This window comes from Asterias rubens, chromosome 5, assembly GCF_902459465.1.
Source record: "Asterias rubens chromosome 5, eAstRub1.3, whole genome shotgun sequence".
In the NCBI taxonomy this organism is placed as follows: domain Eukaryota; kingdom Metazoa; phylum Echinodermata; class Asteroidea; order Forcipulatida; family Asteriidae; genus Asterias; species Asterias rubens.
Genome location: NC_047066.1, coordinates 7,510,942 through 7,524,366, shown reverse-complemented (window position 1 = coordinate 7,524,366; position 13,425 = coordinate 7,510,942). Strand labels below are relative to the sequence as shown.

The 13,425-nt window shown below is 41.8% G+C and overlaps 1 protein-coding gene across 5 annotated transcripts in view; it reads left to right on the top strand.

Moving 5' to 3' along the window:
* LOC117290006 (trithorax group protein osa-like) overlaps window positions 1-13,022 on the top strand; it is a 28,197-nt gene extending 15,175 nt beyond the window's left edge. For 2 of the 5 annotated variants that reach the window (XM_033771226.1, XM_033771222.1), the window contains exons 8-18: window positions 460-613; window positions 2,348-2,533; window positions 3,559-3,824; window positions 4,326-4,594; window positions 5,098-5,402; window positions 6,470-6,722; window positions 7,172-7,496; window positions 7,860-7,998; window positions 8,640-9,412; window positions 9,612-9,801; window positions 10,381-13,022. In XM_033771226.1, the coding sequence (XP_033627117.1) occupies window positions 460-613; window positions 2,348-2,533; window positions 3,559-3,824; window positions 4,326-4,594; window positions 5,098-5,402; window positions 6,470-6,722; window positions 7,172-7,496; window positions 7,860-7,998; window positions 8,640-9,412; window positions 9,612-9,801; window positions 10,381-10,712 (3,192 nt within the window). In that variant the 3' untranslated portion in view covers window positions 10,713-13,022. The remainder of the gene's footprint in view (window positions 1-459; window positions 614-2,347; window positions 2,534-3,558; window positions 3,825-4,325; window positions 4,595-5,097; window positions 5,403-6,469; window positions 6,723-7,171; window positions 7,497-7,859; window positions 7,999-8,639; window positions 9,413-9,611; window positions 9,802-10,380) is intronic. The other 3 variants (XM_033771225.1, XM_033771223.1, XM_033771224.1) reach the window with 3 other exon arrangements.
* The last annotated feature ends 403 nt before the right edge of the window (window positions 13,023-13,425 follow it).

Below are 13,425 nucleotides of genomic sequence, written 5' to 3'. Positions count from 1 at the left end.
TTTTGCTGCATTTGGCAGGGTGTCTAGAAAGCACCATTGTTTGCGAAATATCTCTTCATCGTCATATTTTCCCAGCATAAGGAAATAGAATGCAGGTCGGAATGGGAATTGCCATATTTTTGTGAATTTGGAAAGGCAGACATGTAGATGGAATCCCAAAACTAAGAACTCAAATTTAAGGAAAATCTTTGTAAGATCGCATGTCTTGTGTATGAGTTAATTGGGACTCTAAATGTTTGTTATTGTACAAGACCAAATAATTTGTTTCTTTTTATTATATACATGTACATGTTTATGAGGACGGTGTATTACAAAAAGGCTGAACAAGGCATGAATTACTGAATCTTTTGAAATATATCTTTAGGGACTTTTGTCCTGATACCATACTCTTATTGATACCATACTCTTATTGATACCCTACTCTTATTGATACCATACTCTTATTGATACCCTCCCTAGATGGTTGCTAGTCCTGATGAAGCCGAGCGGACCGGTAAGAGTAGATTCAGTCATCTCTTCACGTCCACGGTGAGTCGTAGCAGGAGCAGCAGCACAAGTCGTAGCAACAGCAGGAAGTCTTCTCTTCATGACGACGAACTGGACTTCTTGAATGGTAACTACAACAAATAGTTGTTTCCTAAAAGCATTGCCAGGCCTCGAAACATCCCACGACACCCACAGCAAATGCTGTAGTGCCCTGTGCATTTGCCGTGGCGCCCTTAGCAAAGTTCCAATACAAATTAAAATTGTCCTCATAGAAGTGCCCCCTATAAGAGGAATTTGCTGTGCCCCCTTTAAGAGTGAAGTTCACAGGCCTGCATTGCATCTGGTCTAGCAGTTCAGACATCTGTTTTAGAATGCAGAAAGTTGTGGGTTCAAATCCCACTCGAGACCCCTTGTACAGTGCTCAGTCATACATCATCATTAGGCAGACACTGAAATCATTTTGTTTTTCATTTCTCGATCATGACACTCCAGTGCTTGAGCAAGGTGCTTAATTGTTTCTCTTAATCCAGGTGTATAAATGGGGACCTGAGAGGTCTGAGACAGTATTGTATTGGTGCCAATTAAAAGACACTGGACACTATTGGTAATTGTCAAAGACCAGTCTTCTCACGTGGTGTATCTCAACATATGCATAAAATAACAAACCTGTGAAAATTTGAGCTCAATCGGTCATCGAAGTTGCGAGATAATAATAACAGAAAAAACACCCTTGTCACACGAAGTTGTGTGCTTTCAGATGCTTGACTTCGAGACCTCAAATTCTAAATCTGAGGTCTCAAAATCAAATTTGTGGAAAATTACCCCCTTTTCTCGAAAAGTACTCCACTTCAGAGGGAGCCGTTTCTCACAATGTTTTATACTACCAACCTCTCCCCATTACTCATTACCAAGTAAGGTTTTATGCTAAAAATTATTTTGATTAAATACCAATAGTGTCCACTGCCTTTAAGCTGCTTGGGGATTTCTTGCTCCTCAGGGATTGAGAAAGTTTAAAGGGATGCTGCAGTGAATTAAAATAAAACAGTTAATTTTGCTGTCATTTATGTCTGATATATGTATTGAACCTCAATAAAATGTGTTTTGTTTTTTCCCCGACATATCTCACTTGCGTAATTAGCGAATAAGTCATGCCCCCCCCCTTTTGTGGATTGTTACCGCCCCCTTACCATTGACGTCACGTCGGGAATTCAAACATATCGTCGGCAAAAAGAGTCTGGTTCCTAACTACACGCGCCTAGGTACCAGGCCACACAGTGCACACGTCTCTATATGCACACAGCCAGGGTGCCCGACGGCTCGGGGTCCGGACATGACGTCACGTTTATGCCCCTTTTAGGGGCGGGGTGGGTTCCCCTAATCTCTTGAAAACCATTTTTAAAATACTTGCGCATTTAATAAAAAAAAAATTAAAATATTTCAGGTTTAAAAAGTCATGTTTAATCGTTTAATTATTTAAAAACACACTGCAGCCACCCTTTAAGGAATGATATGGTCGATGAACAGGGATAGTAATGTGGTAAAGCGCCTTGATCTAGCTTCTAGAATATGTGTGTTATGTAAGAATCAAGTAGCCAATTGAAAAGGTTACATTAAAGATTAACGCAGCCTTTTGTAGTAATACAGACAGGATATTAATTAGCATTCCAGCTAAACATAGAAAGTTAGAACACTTTTTTGGTTTGCGGTAACACCATGTGTGGACCTACTTGCCGGGTGGGTTTTGTTCTTTAGAGAACTTGTTTTGCTTAATATTCTATTACCGCGGAGTAGATTTTTTGTAGATTTTAACTAAACGTTTTAGGCAACAAAATATTGAGACGAGTTTGTTGTTTGTCTCCAGAATTGACACATCGAAACAGTCCAGCGCTGATGTCGCCTGCGTCTGTGTTCACGCCAATCAAACCCATGGGTGACCACGGGTCCCATCGCCAGTCCCATCCTTCGTCCCAGCAACCTCAGACCCAGCAGTCTCTACTGCATATCCTGCAGAGCGGCGGTCAGGGACGCTCGGCCCAGAACTACCCTGGTAAGTAGGATTTTAAAACTTTGAATGGTTGGGAGTATAATTAGGTGAGGTTTGCGGTAGCACCATGTGAAAATCTCTTTTGATTAGTTAGTAAGAAGTGATGTGTGAAGCTTTGCATGGTGTGGATATTAAGAATAAACTAAAAATATTATTAAACTAACGGGTACAACCATGTATTAATTCTTTTTTGAGGGGATGTTGGCTCTGAAAACGGAGCCGGATTGGTCTTGACATTTCGAACAGTATACTCTACTCGTCTTGAGATAAAGTACATGGTTGTATCCGCAAGTTTACTATTATTTATAGTTTATTCTTTTGAGGAGTGTTGGTTCTGAAAAGAAACAGTGGTTAAAGACCAGTCTTCTCACTTGGTGTATCTCAACATATGCATAAAATAACAAACCTGTGAAAATTTGAGCTCAATCAGTCGTCGAAGTTGCGAGATAATAATGAAAGAAAAAACACCCTTTGCACACAAAGTTGTGTGCTTTCAGATGCTTGAATTCGACACCTCAAATTCTAAATCTCAAATTGAGGAAAATTACTTCTTTCTTAAAAACTACGTTACTTCAGAGGGAGCCGTTTCTCAAAATATTTTTTACTATCAACAGCTCCCAATTACTCATACCAAGTAAGGTTTTCTGCTTATAATTATTTTGAGTAGTTACTAATAGTGTCCACTGCCTTTAACAACTCACCGTTTTGATCAGTATGCTCTGATCAGCTTCAGGAGAATGCTGGACCCTGTTGCTAGATGCTGCCGTGGTAAATCAGCCACAGATTTAGGTGTACTTTTCTTGACATTGCGAAGATTTAATTTGGTCACGTTTTGTGCAGATTATGCTTGAGTATACTGTTTGAAACGTCAAGACCAAACCGGTTTCAGAGCGAATTCTCCCTCAAAAGAGATTTTTTTCATGCTTGTACCCACAAATTAACTATTATTTATAGTTTATTTTTATCCTTCACATCATGCAAAGCTTCAAACTTCCCTTAGCCCTAATCTCTTCCCCCCTCTCTTGCAGCGCCACAAGGCCAGGTGAAGAGTCTCGCCGAGATAGAAGCCGGCCTGAAGCAGACCACCATCACCACTAGACCGGCGATGGGCAGGACCACTCCGCCCGCCCCTGTACCTCTGAGCAACACCATGGCCCAGTCCAGCAGGGAGAGGATGAACCAGCTTGGTGGACTGTTCAGCATGATGGCCGGACAGTCCAAGGAAGATCAGACTGCGTTCAATCGCTTTGTGTCCAGCATGAGGGCTGCTGGAAGTCTGCCAAATGCTGGCATGGTAAGTATTTTATCTCTATCAGTGCAGGCTTTTACATTTTTACATCTTTTACATCACAGGCACTTGTGATCATTATGCAAATTGAGTTTTGTATGTTTACCAAGTTGTACATGTATGTGTTATAAGCCCTTCTTAAACTGTACATGTATGCCATATCCCCGTGGAATATAGCCCTGGGGAGGCCCCAAGCATTTTTTACCCCACACTTGTTCACACTGCGTCCCTATTCCTCTGGTTTCCGGTTGCAAGTATACCCCAGGGTTTTACCACTTACCCCTATTCTGGAGCAGGGGTTGCGATTCCCCAACATACATGTATGCTGATTCGCAAGGGCAGACCGGGGAAATACCGGGGGTAAAGCGATTATAGTGTAAAAAGGCTGGTCACAGTGTGAAAAGGGCTATAGTCAATAGGAACATAAACCTAGTAATTAGTAATCTTGTTTGGAACCATGTAAATATGAACAGCTGTTTTATTGGAGCGAATCGTTATCATCCACAGCAGCATCCAGTGGAGGGGCGCTCCCTCTCTCCTATCGAGGTACAACTCCTGCGCCAGCACATGACGCCCTCCCCTCAACCCCCAGCCCAGCAGATGTTCAGCCACACCCATCCTCCTCACAGCGTCAATAGCCCCGCCCTCAGCATGGCGGCCATGATGGGCGGCGACGGGCAGCATCAGCAACAAGGCGTTGTCCTTGGGAGCCAGGGGAGGCGACCCCATGGGCAGGCTGTGCCCCCTACACTGCAGGTTCCTGATATAGTGAACAGGTTAGTGGGGGCGGTCTTCATTCAACTCTTATCATTCCCAACCCATCGAAATCCAACTGCATGTTATCATTCCCAACCCATCAAAATCCAACTGCATGTTTTGTTTGTCTCTGTTGGACTAAGGACTGCACTGCTAAACTGTTTATTCTTTACATGTAATCAGGTTTACCACTATGCCAGTCCCAACAGTTTGGGTGTTGAGTTCTTGTATATGTATGTAACTGGTTATGGCAAAACCGCTGTCACCTATGGTGTATTACGTTTAAAAGTAACCTTTTGTTCAATTTGTTTTCATCCACATGTACCCTCACAGTAATAATCTCAATGAGGATCAAAATATGCAAGAAAATTGCTTCACCATTGCATTTTTTTGTAACGGAAATTTAAAGAAAACTCTGAGAGGTATTCTGACTGTTACAAAAAGTCTCATTTGAATTTTTTAGTTTTCTTGACGTTCACCAAAACCAAATTTGAGAAATTATGGATAACTTCTTCTCTCGCAGAGTTCCCTCCCCGATCAACCAGGAGGTCATGGCGACCATGATGCCCCAGGTGCCCCAACCCCAGACCAGACAGCAGCCCCATCTCCTCAAGCCAACCCCAACCAACCAGCAAGAGGTGATCAACGCCCTCCTGCAGCAGGCTTCAACCAACCCGACCCTGGCCGCCGCCCTGAGGAACCAGGCCGGCATGACGCCCCAGGGCGGGATGAGTCCCGTGGGTAGAGTGCCGTCGCCGGCGATTCACCAGGATTTGCTTCACCAGGCGCTGCTGCCGCCTCACACACCCAGGACACCATCACCTATAGGTTAGGAGTAGAAACCGAAGATACTGCCTTGATTGATACACTAGTTAGATTGTTCCTGATATCCCATGCCGTAACAGAAACTGGATAACCACCAAAATTCTATTCAGTTTACATTGTTGCAACTGGTGCCCAACTCATTTTGTGCTTGGCAAAGAAATTTGCTTAGCAGTTGTTTCTGCTTGACAGCTTTTTTTTTTAATTTGGCCCTGTGTTTGGGGTTTGCCTTTGAGATGCATTCAGCATTTTGATTGGGAGAGGAATTTGATTGACCACCTGTGTTCTGCTTGTGGTGTTTATGAGAAACACGCAGTTGTACCCTCAAACATTGCCTTAGTTTATGCCTTTAAAGATGACCGAGGTTATACTGTGTGACATAAAGTGGGAGCTGTCAAACATTTTGGAACCATGAAAGGAAAAAAATGTTTATTTTTTCACAAATTGAATTGAATTTAAGCAAAAGACTGAAGCTGTTTCTTCGTTCGTTGATTTGTTTATGTCTTCATACTTATGTTTAATATTGATTCTGTGATTACATTTTCTTCACTAACTTATAGATTATAAATTATATCTTCATATTTTCCTTTCAGTGACCAGCCCAAAATTGAATTTTGTCTCTGTTTTATGTTGACTTTTAACTCTTTATCCATCTATTGTTTTGTCAAAATAATGGAATAATACCAGCATCACCCCATGACCTCTGTTCTGTCCTTTGGTTCACGTATTAATTTTACTTCACTTGTCTGTTCCCATACTTCTGGTTGTGTATAAGCTATCAAACCCTTCATGTATTTTGCAAAAAATGTAATTATTGTTTGTTTTATTTTATGTTTTAGGCATAATTTTTCATCAAATGAAGTACATGATTCTTCATGCTTAGGTTATAAACTTTTTTCCATAACTGATATATCCTGCATAAGTTGTTTGTTTTATTTGATGATTTAGGCACAATTTTGTGATCAAATGCATTACATGAGTCTCCGTGATTAATTTATAACTGTCGTTCATAACTGAAAAACCCTCCATTGCCTAGATAATCATATCAATATGCCTTTTTCTCCCCACATTAGCTTTTGGCCAGCAGTCGCCCCTCCCTGGGGGTCGAAGCCCAATACCCTTTGGCTTACCGGGTGCAACCTCGCCCCTCCTGCCCAATGCACGGTCCCCTATCATGCCGGCTAGTCCAAGTGCGACACCCATTCGCCCCCGTGTGCCGTCACCCCAAGAGTTGGCCAAACACACCCAGAACATCCTGCAGCAGGCGTTGATCAAGCGGCAGCTGGAAGTTCAGAAGGAGAAGTTTATGGCCAGAGAGTCTGCAAGGTGAGTGCATAGTGGACAATATCTCCTGATTGATAACGATGACTAGGGCAAGCTAGTTGAAATGTTTAGACCAATTAAGAACTGAGACAGTGAGGTTAATACAAGAAGTCCCCGCGATCCATTAAGCGAAAGTAGAAGTTCCGGCCGATTTGCTACCTCCCTCCTAGGTAGTAGTTAATAAGCAGGACAGTTCTTTTCAGAACTGAGAAGTCTCCTGAATTCTGAAAGTCTACTCCGCTAGTTTGTTATAATTTTTTTAATTCTTATAATGTTTAATCATCGTACAACAATTTTCACCTATTGCTGTACCGCCATGAGAAATGTATTTGCGCTTTATAAATCCATATATCATTATTATTGCAGCAGAAATTTACATTTCCCTCATGGAGGTGCATAAGGAATTACTGGAACTTGACTCCATGCCTCCTCTCTGTATTGATTTGTCTCAGCAGGTCCAAGTCACCGGGTCCACAAGGGCCGGGCGGTGGCATGATGCAACAAATGCCCCCTGTTCAGATGGGCTCTGGGCAGATGGTCCCTGGCCAGATGGGCCCTGGGCAAATGCCCCCTGGGCAAATGGTCCCTGGCCAGATGGGGCCTGGGCAAATGCATCCTGGACAGATGCCCCCTGGCCAGATGGGCCCTGGGCAAATGCATCCTGGCCAGATGGGACCAGGAGGGGTCCCGATGGGTCCAGGAGGGATACCAGAGAGATGGGGACCTCAGCAGATTACGACGACGTTCACCAACCCTCCTCCGACTACCCCTACCAAGGTACTGTTGCATTCTCTTGTAACTTTTCAGGTTTGTTTTGCTAAGGGCTAAAAATGGTTCTTGGCTGACATTTCAACCGTAGCAGAGGTTAAAAACGTCGGGCCATTAAGTATATATGTTGCGTACATAAGATTCCAATGGACTTTAGACAATAGAGATTTTTGAAAAAAAAAAAAAAAATGGCCTTGCCCATTCAAAGATAAAATTCTAGGTCTGTCAACTATGAAGCTGCTGAATAAACTAAAGTAAAATACTTTAATTTTCAACAATTTTGACTACTGTTTAAATTGTTAATTTCCTGTAGAGAGATTTTACATTGAAGCAAATACAATGCTAGTTATTGTTTTCCCCCTGTCCTTTCAGACAATGCCAAAGTTAGCTACTGCATTTACGCCAACATCGGTGATCCGTAAGATGCACGAGACACGAGCAGAGGCAAAGATGGCTGGCAGTGCTGACCCCAAGACGCCGGGTGAAGCAAAGGAAGGTGACAGGACCTCAGGTAAGATGTAACAAGCAGGGAACAATTTCATAAATGAGCACAAAAACTTGCTAAGCATAGAAATAAATTACTTAGTAGAAATAGGTTACCGGCCAAAATCTTTATTAACTTTGCCTTGTTGTGACTGGTGCTTCACTAAATTTGTCGAGCAGTATTTTTTGCTAATTAGCTTTATGAAATTTGACCCAGACCTCTTAAAGAAAAGTTAGTTTAGCTACATTGCTGGATATCCTGTGCATAAGTGTGACTTTGTTTCACTGTAAGCCATGCTCTTGACACAAACTACAGTGATCACAACAGGCTCATAATAACTCCATCAAATAGGGTTTTCCTTTTAGCAAAAATGATTTTGCTGTTTTTAACTTGAAATGTTTGTAATTTTGCTTAGCTGTTTTTTTTTTTTGCTTTTAAAGGCAGCTGTGTAACATTGGGCCCTGATTTATGGTCATTTTTGTTGTACCCATTGTGCGTATAATCATTATGGATCTTTTAAAAGAATAGAATGAGGAAATCTGGGATAAAATTGTTGTTGAAACACAATTTTTTATTTTTATTTTACCGAACCTGTTATAAGTTCGTTTTCCAATTTGTTGGAAAATATTTCAAAAACTTAATTTTTATTTTACTTTTTGTATTTGCAGACACTATACCTGGTTCCCCGCAGCATACTCCCGCTCCGGGAGACAAATCCTCATCGAGTATCAAGACTCCTACAGTGACCTTGACCACAGCTACACCTCCTCGTTCATCGGATGGTGGATCAGTGCTAGGCTCACCAAGCAGGGTTAGAGTTGCCCTGAGCCCTCAAGGGGGTCTATCCCCGATGCATAAGCCAAATATGGTGCCAGACCAACAACAGTCCTCGCCGCACAGACAGCCAATGAAGCAGCAGAAACAGGCTGGGGAGAATCTGATGGGGCAACAGCAGCAGAAGATGCAGCCGCCGCTGTCGCCTGCACACCAGCCACATTCCTCACCGTCCCGACACCCCGGGCGACACCCCGAACAGCAGCAGCACCACCAGCCGCATAATCACAACCAGCCGGGACCAGAGCACAACTTCTCAGGCGACAGGAACAGACGCCAGCAGCCGCAGTCCAGACCGAACAGTCACTCGCCGATTCCGCCCAATATGGCAGGGCACCGGGGCGTGTCTCCCCGCCCTATGGGACCCCCGTTCGGGGCAGGTGGCATGCCGAGGATGAATCCGGGTATGATGACGTCGCCGGCAGCTGCACAGGCTCAAGTACAAGCCCAGGCTGCTGCCCTGGCTCAGGCGACCCTGATTCGTGGAGCTCTTTTTCAGCAAGCTACAATGCCTTCACCTATGAGGGGAGGGAATCCTTTTCCACAGATGCAACAACAGCAGCAGCAACAACAACAACAACAACAGCAGCAACAACAACAACAACAGGTAAACACACAGCAAATAGTAGGAATCTCCTTGGTTATTAAGAACTCATGCAGAGTTCATGTTAACACTGGTTACTCCGTACTTTCCCGAGCTCTGTGAAAGAATCGGATATATACGGGTAAAACCTAAATTAATAATCCTTATCCCTGATGCAAATTTCCATCTATTTAACCTTACTGTTGATATTTATCTCATTCAGCAGACCCAACAGACTCGCCCCGGTGTGTCACCGCAATTAGCCTCCATGCAACTGATCTTGAACCAGATGAACGCCTTTCAAGGTGCATTAGCGGCAGGTATGCAGCAGAAACAGCAGCACCAACAACAGCAGCAGCAGCAGCAACAACATCGGCCTCCTCAAGCTGGCCAGCAGCAGTTCAACCAGCAAGGTTCGTGTTCTAGGTTTTGTTTTATGGCGATCGAGTGTTAAAGACACTGGACACCTTTGGTAATTGACCAGTTTTCTCACCTTTTGTTCCCAACATATGCATAAAATAACAAACCTGTGAAAATTTTGACTCAATTGGTCATTGAAGTTGCAAGAGAATAATTGAAGAAAAACACCCTTGTTGCACAAATTTGTGTGCTTTCAGATGTCTATTAAATGGCTTCAGGCCTGAAGTCTCTTTATATTTGAGTTACAAATCACCTCTTTCTCAGAGACAACTTTACATCAGAGGGAGCCGTTTCTAACAATGATACAATCATCAACTCTCTATTGCTTGTTACTCTCTGTTGCTCGTTACCAAGTAAGTTTCTATGCTAGCAATTATTTTGAGTAATTACCAATGCCTTTAGGTTGAATTTCGTTTGAATTTCAGCATAGCATATTTGTTCATTCTGACCAATCCAAATTCGCTTTATCTAATTGCAATCTCAGAAGTACTTATTCAACCACTGTCTCAATGCATCTTTGATCTGTTGAAAACTTCCAATAAAACTTCTGATGTCCTTTTCGATACACTCAGATATGTTCAAGCATTTGTCAGAAATGTCGGCGCCCCAGCACCAGTCCCAGCATCTGCACCAACAGCAGCAGCACCACCAACAACAGCAACATCAACAGCATATGCAGCAGTTCATGTCCCCTCAACCAACCAACTACCACATCAATGACAGTGGCATAGGAATGAACGGAAGCAGTCAGGAGTCCAGACACTCTCCGGTCAACCAGCTTGCCAAGTGGTTCGGAGCAGACGTCCTGAAGCAGCCAATGTCCCAGATGACCCCAGTGCTGCCCCAGGGGCAGAAGGTCATGTCGGTGGAAGAGTTGGAACGACAGCAGCAGGTCGTCGGCTAAGTGTCAAAAGGTCAGAGGCTATACAAAATGGGGGAACTGCCGAGAAGAGGTAACATGTTTCAGTTAATAATTAATAGTGTTTTCCGTTTTGTTAAGTTGACTCGAGTCTACAGCAAGAGGTGTATTGCTGGTGTCAAAGGTCAAAATCGGAGGATGTCTCTTAAAAGCACACCCATGGTGTACTCTGTATATTTATTACGGTCTCTCAGACACATTTCATTGGTTAGTCTCTGTGTTTCAAAGATGAACTGCTCAGAAACAGTAGTCTGGTTGGGCGGTTTTATCTCGATGTGAGATAATCAGAAGTAGTCCTTTGGACGATGTAGTTGTCTGAGATTTAATTTGTTAAGAAGAAGATTTGTTTCTCTCTCTCTCTCTCTCTCGCTCTACTTGAGAAATCCGAATGAACTTTTTCGGCAAATGTACACAGATGTAAATTATGTATATTAATGTATTTGTGCAGAATTTAAATTTGTCAATGTGTTGATTTTTGTCGTCGGCATTTTTTGGTTCTTCTCTTCAATCCTAGTTTTGTTGAAAGTGCCAAATAATATTTGTGTATACTTCATGATGTAAAGTTTAAAGGGATAGGGGCCAACCAAGAAAGCAAAAAAGGGTTTGGCTTCAAGTGAGGTTTGATCATTTATTAACTCTTCTTTTTGATACAAAAAAAAAGTGATTGTTATGTGAAAAACAAGAATGTCCTCGATCACAAGGAAACTGAAGTTAATATTTGCACTGAATGTGTGTTTCTTTGTGACATAGTCCAGATTAATGTAATATTCACTACGTGTAGAACTGTTTTTCTTTTATGGTCGCATTGTTTTCATTGCATGTATAACAAAAAGAGGATGACTTTGGTCATCAAACAATCCTTTTTTTTATTTTTTTGTAGAGAAAAATTTAGATAGTTTGTACTCGAGAAGAAAACAAAATTTAATTTTTGTTTATACTGAGAAAGAAGTGGATGCTTATTGTACAAAACATAAACGCCAAAAAAATACAATTTCAATGTTTGTAAATATGATATTGTGTGTTTTCCGATACTAAGTTGTTGTTTTTTTTGGAGGGGGGTGGTTGGGGGTGGGAAGGGGGTAATTTACCTTGTGTAAATTAGTGAAACAGTCGTTCACTGATGTCCTGAAAGAGAGATATTTATTTAAGTGTAAGATTTTTTTTTTTCTTAAGTAATTCACTTGTGTGATTCTTTCGTTTTTCGAACTATAAAGTGAAGCCCTTGTACGTTACTTCTGAGTAATTTTCTTCAAGTCTCAACATGTCATATCCCCATCTTTTTAGTTTTTCTTAAATCTTTGCTCACTGATTTATTGCGACTTTGTCTTTAATTATTTTATGGTTGTAAATTGTAGGATGAAAAGAGTTTCACCATTCAAAAAAAAATCAGAAAAAAATGTTTTTGTTTGTTAACCCTGTCTGTGTTGCAAAAATTGTATATATTTTGTATAATTTTGTTGTCTTCTTCTTTTCTTTCTTCTAAGAGTAACAAGTTTTGTTGTTGATAGACAGGGTTACCGGCTAAAATTCCAGCTAATGTATATGGGTTGTGACTGGTTCCCTGTAAATTTTTGCTTAGCAGACACACTTTGTAATGGAGTCCCATTTTCTGCTTAGCAGTTTCTATGAAATTGGAACCTAAACATGCTGAATGAATTTAGGATGTGTTTTGCAAATCGACACAAGGTATTCAGACTTGGCTCATGTCAAAATAGATGGGTTGGAATATGCGTCATCGACCGCCATCTTTGATGTATTAACAAGGGAAAAGTGCACGCGTGTATGCGCTGCACGTGACTCGGCTGTTCATGTGTGCACAATTCATCAAATATGGCGGTCAATGGCGCCTTTCAAAATCCATCTGTTTAGACTGATGGTTTTCTTAAAACATGTTGTGTCCATTTACTATTCAAGCAGTCAGCAGGGGGACTAAACTCGCATGATCTTAAGTGCGATGGGATTATGAAAAAAGTTGAGGAGAGATACCAAGGGAGGGAGTACATCGTTGTATTTGTTGCTTGAGAGAGGGAAATATGATGAGATGTGGATGCTAACCGTGAAGTGTGCTTGCTTAATTATGTGGGTCGGGCTGTTTATACTTGCAATGTCTCAGTGATTTAGGTCAATGGTGTAAGTCCGTATACAGTGCCATACCAGTCAAGTGGGAAGGCTGCAAAACAAGTTACCAGTGTCATACCAGGCGCCGATTTTACAAGACCTAAGATTGATCTTAAAGGCAGTGGACACTATTGGTAATTACTAAAAATATTTATTAGCATAAAAACTTTCTTGGTGACGAGTAATTGGGAGAGGTTGATAGTATGAAACATTGTGAGAAACTGCTCCCTCTGATGTGCCATAGTTTTCGAGAAAGAAGTAATTTCCCACGAATTTCATTTCAAGACCTTAGGTTTAGAACTTGAGGTCTCGAAATCAACCATCTAAACGCAAACAACTTTGTGTGTCAAGGGTGTTTTTTCTTTCATTATTATCTCGCGGCTTTGACAACCGATTGAGCTCAAGTTTTCACAGGTTTGTTATTTTATGCATATGTTGAGATACACCAACTGTAAAGGCTAGTCTTTGACAATTACCAATAGTGTCCACTGCCTTTAACTGCAAATCAATCGTAGTTGCTAGGTAGGTAAAGTGTGATGTCACAATACAAATCACTATGGTAACACAATTTGTCTTGCGA